General features: G+C 41.6%; 1 protein-coding gene across 1 annotated transcript in view; it reads right to left on the bottom strand.

The window, feature by feature from the left end:
• Positions 1-5000, bottom strand: part of LOC125033611 (protein jagged-2-like) — a 22449-nt gene that overhangs the window by 12081 nt on the left and 5368 nt on the right. Inside the window, exons 3-6 of the mRNA XM_047625270.1 lie at positions 2560-2673; positions 1959-2165; positions 1359-1486; positions 313-463 (exon numbers count right to left, since the gene is read on the bottom strand). Coding sequence (XP_047481226.1) covers positions 313-463; positions 1359-1486; positions 1959-2165; positions 2560-2673 — 600 coding nt within the window. The remainder of the gene's footprint in view (positions 1-312; positions 464-1358; positions 1487-1958; positions 2166-2559; positions 2674-5000) is intronic.

The following is a 5000-nucleotide window of genomic DNA, read 5'->3' as shown; positions in this document are numbered from 1 at the left end:
AAGAGGGGACGCGACAAACAAAGGGAATAAAGGAAGAGAGAGAAAAAGACAACGGAATGGAGGAAGCGTTTTTAAAAACAACATAAATTCCTTGCTAAGACCATCACACATAAAATATTCTACCAACTCAAAAATAATCCAAAAAACACAAGATCATACATAAACTACACGGAAACCAAGCCATTTAAATCCATAAACTAGTAAAAAAAAATGTTAAAAAAAACTAAAATACTAAATCCTCACACTTAGAACCCCATCGACCTTAGTCTCCGAAGGCACAAAAACATCTAAAAAAAAACGAACCAGTCCTACCTTGGCACGGGGGCTGCGTACAGGCCGGCCGCTGCTGGGAACAGTTCTTGCCCCCCCATTGCTCAGGGCAGTGGCAGTAGTAGCCGTTCTGGGTGTTGATGCACGGGGCCTCGTTGTCGCACGGATTCGGGTTGCAGAGGTCGATGTCGATCTGACAGGAAGCGGGAGACAGGAAGAGAGGAATTATTCAAACGTCTTAAACTTTTTTTTCTCCTTTCAAAAGCCGGTCGAGAGGGATGGACTTTCATCCTTTCCTTCAACTGGTTTACTTTTGGGTTTTATCTATATGGTTATTGATCTATCTATTTCTGTTTGTTTGCTAAAGTTGTTTCTTGCATTCCATTTCCTTGTTCATTCATTTGATTATTTATCTGTTTGTTTACTAAGGAGCTTGTACGGCTCAAGTTGTTTATGAAAACTACTGCTGATAAAGAAGTAAAAGCAAAAGCAAATCTCACGCCTCTCTACAAAAAACAACACAAAAATATAACAAGCAGAACGGAAAAACTAAATAAATGTAGCATAATTTAATCTAAAAACCGATAACACTCAAAAATAATAAACATAATTTAAAAAAAAAATAACTAAAGATCCACACAAAACAAGAAAAACAGAACAAGAAAAAAAAATAACATAAACGAACCTAAACAAACTGGTATAAACACTTTTCCTTTTTTTTTTTTATCTTCTCCTTGACCTCTCACTACTCCCCGAGAAAAAAATAAAAGCAAACAAGAAAAAAAAGGGGAAAAAATCACAACAGACACACACCAAACAAACCAAAAACCACAAAAAAGACAAATAAACCCGAAAGTCCCAACACAAGACTCTCCTTCTCGCCGAAAACAACAAAAAAAGACAAACTAAATCCGAAAGTCCCAAAACAAGACTCTCTTCCTCGCCGAAAACCACAAAAAAAGACAAAGTAAATCCGAAAGCCCCAACACAAGACTCTCCTTCTTGCCGAAAACAACAAAAAAAGACAAAATAAACCCGAAAGCCCCAACACAAGACTCTCCTCCTCCTCTCCCTCTCTCTTCCCTCACCTCGCACTGCGCGCCCGAGTAGCCGACGGGGCAGATGCAGCGGTAGTAGGCCTCCTGGTCCACGCACTCGCCCCCGTTGCGGCACGGGTTGCTGGCGCACTCGTCCACGTCCGTCTCGCAGTTCTGGCCTGGGGGAAAGGGGAGGTTCGGCTTCAGGGGGTTGGTTTCTAGGGAAGGGTGAGACTGAGGATCTTTGTAACAGTAATGATGATGGTACTACTACTACTACTACTACTACTACTACTAATAATTATTATACCAGTAATGATGATAACAGTAATAATAATAATAATAATAGTAAAAGATAATGATGAAAAATAAATAACAACAACAATGGTATTAACAATAATGATAATGTTGATAGCAATAATAATAATAATAATAATAATAATATTGATAATAATAATAATAATAATACACTAACAATAACAATAACAAAAACACTACTACTTAGACTACCCCAACAATACAAAACCATTCCCAAATACACCTCCCCACCCACCCAAACCAAGAGACCTCCCCCCTCCCACTCCCCTCCCCCCACCACCCACCCCGAGCCGACGACCCGACCCGACGACCCGACCAGGAACGGCCACCGACCCGTGAATCCTTTGGAGCAGGCGCAGTGGTAGTCGTCCACGAGGTCGATGCAGGTGCCGCCGTTGAGGCACTGTCCGCTGCAGTCGTTGATGTTGGTGTCGCAGTTCTTGCCCTTCCAGCCCCGGCGGCACTCGCACTCGTAGTCGCCCTCCAGGTTGCGGCACGCCTTGGCGTTGATGCACGGCCGGCCCTGGCACTCGTCCGAGTCTGCGGGAGGGAGGGAGGGGCGGAGTTGGGGAGAGGGAGGGGAAGGGGGGAGGGAGGAGAGGGGTGAAGGGAGAGGAAAGGGAGGGGTGGAGGGAAGGGGCGGAGCGGAGGGAAGGTGTGGAGGGAAGCAAAGAGGGTGTGGTAAGTAGACCTGTTGTTGTCTTGATTTTTGTTTGCTGTTGTTGTATTAATTTTGTCCTTAAACTTACTTTTTTTTTTTTACTACGATTTGTTATAATGAATTTAATTTCGTTAAATGTATATAAATATTACTAGTTTACTTGTGAAGACAGATATTAAAAATATCACATGTGAATTCTCTCTCTTTATATATATATATATATATATATATATATATATATATATATATAAACAACCCGGGAGATCTACTTACCGAACTGACACGTGTTTCCCTCCCAGCCTGGCGTGCAATTGCAGGAAAATCCGTTCACTTCGTCGATGCAAGTTCCGCCGTGTTCACAGGGCTCCGTCTCACATTCGTTTACGTCTGCGGAAACAAGAGACGAAAGATATATTAAGTAAGTGTTATATTTTTTTCTCCCTCCTCATCCTTGCTGTGGAGTCGTTTATTTGGTAAATGCTAAATAAAGCTCGTGAAAATACAATAGGTTTGTATACGTACAAAGAACAAGATCATAGCTATTAAGCATACATGCCCTCTTCGCTCTCTTCTCCTCTCCCCTTCCTTTTCTTCTCCTACTTCTCTCATTCTTCTCTTCTCTCATTCTCTTCTTTCTCCCACTTCCTCTTATCCTCCCTCCCTCCCTCTTCCTCTCCGCTCTTTTTCCCTCTCACCCTCTTCCATTCCCTCCCATACTCCCCCTCCTCCAACTCCCCCCCTCCCCCCTCCCCCCTCCTTAAATACGACCTTACACAGTCATTTGTCCCTGCTAATGCGACCGGCGAACGACCTGTTATTATCTGCTCCTCTCACGACTTTCGGCGAACGCTACAAAGGGGTCGACTCGATTTACGGGAATTTGTCACGTAAGCGAGTTCCAAGTGGATTCGGACACCGCTTAACCTTCTCCTTCTCTTATTTCGGCTAAGGATACGTCATAAAACTGTCATAAAATTGTCATAATATTGTCATAAATTTATGCCGATAACTGTTATTCTGATTGTAGGTAATACGTACAGTATCCTTACCTTGAGATAATCTACCATCTACCGTATTTCTAGGAGATGCATTTTCTCTTCCTTTTTTCTTTTCCCTCTCTGCATCTATAATAATCAAAAGCACTCAGCGAAAACCTCCTTCTGCATTCAAAGTAGCCAATATTATCCGTTAAATTACTGGCCATCACATCGTCCAACGAGAACCAATCAACAGCGGCCTTCCACTTGCCCGTCTCCTGATTGGCTACTGTTTTCCCTCGAGCCCACCAATCACAGAAGGCCAACAAGGGCTAATTGAACGACACGCCGGCGGCCTCTTCTTCGCGGCCGAGAGGGAGGAGACCAGCTGGCGGAAAACGGCTTTCGTATTACTTACAAATACTTATCTCTTTCTTATCATTACGATTATTTTTCCATCCTTTATTCTCATTTTCTATTTCCATTGACGTAAATGAGATTATAATTTGAGTGCATAGATCTAAACAGAGTTTCGATACTTTAAAAGTTATTTCAAAAGTATTATTCACTTTTTATTAACGATGGTATTAAGTCAGAAAAAAAACTATGAGCTTTGACTTTATAACTTAGTGCAAGCAATAAACGATATAATTTTATCATAAAAGTAACTAATCCTTATGTACTACTGATTCATGTAGAGAGAGAGAGAGAGAGAGAGAGAGAGAGAGAGAGAGGAGAGAGAGAGAGAGAGAAGAGAGAGAGGAGAGAGAGAGAGAGAGAGAGAGAGAGAGAGAGAGAGAGAGAGAGAGAGAGAGAGAGAGAGAGAGAGAGAAGGAAGACAAAAGAAAGAAAGAAAAAAGAAAGAGAGAGAGAAAGAAAGAAAGAGAAGGAAACATAAAAAAAAAAAAATAATTATACCTATCGTTCCCCCAAATTCTTTTCCTCTTGATCACCCCTCAAAAACAACATATAAAACAACAAATACAACAAAAACAAAAACAACAACAATGATAATAATAATGATAACAATAATGCCCCGACGTGCCAGGGACCTGTTTATTGTCTCGTCCTGTTTATCGTGAACACGTGTTGGAAATATTTTATCGCCCTTCATTTACTGATGGATTGATTTTTATGCTTTGCTTATGACTTTATTGCTCTTTTTATCGATGTTGGTCTGACTTGGGTTGTATAGTTTGCCTCGCGTTGCCTTCCGCTGTGTGTTTGTTTGTTTGTTTTTTGTCCTCTCTGCGTGTCGGTCTTTCTCTCTCAAGCTCTTTCTCTCTCTCTCTCTCTCTCTCTCTCTCTCTCTCTCTCTCTCTCTCTCTCTCTCTCTCTCTCTCTCTCTCTCTTCTTCACTCTCTCTCTCTCATCTCCTACTCCTTTTCCTTTCTTCCTCTTCCACTCTCTTTCTCTCCGTCTCTCTCCCTTTCTCACTACCCCTCTGTATCATTGGCTTTTTCAATACCATTTCTCCTCAGTTGCAAATACGGCTCAGTGCATTATCAACCCACCAAGGGAGTCTATCAATCATACAATTCCATTTTCACAGAAGAAAAAGCGTGACCGTCAACTACAGCGCAAAAACAGATAAGTCACCCCTTTTTATCGTCGAATTTATAGAAAACGCATCACGATCGACGCCATATTGAAGCCACGACATAAAAATGAAAATAAAATAGAATCAAATAAATAATCCATCGATAGACATATATAAGACGCCGTAGTTCTCTCCTA

Source organism: Penaeus chinensis, chromosome 16 (assembly GCF_019202785.1).
Source record: "Penaeus chinensis breed Huanghai No. 1 chromosome 16, ASM1920278v2, whole genome shotgun sequence".
NCBI classification, from domain to species: domain Eukaryota; kingdom Metazoa; phylum Arthropoda; class Malacostraca; order Decapoda; family Penaeidae; genus Penaeus; species Penaeus chinensis.
This window is presented reverse-complemented; position numbering and strand designations above follow the sequence as displayed.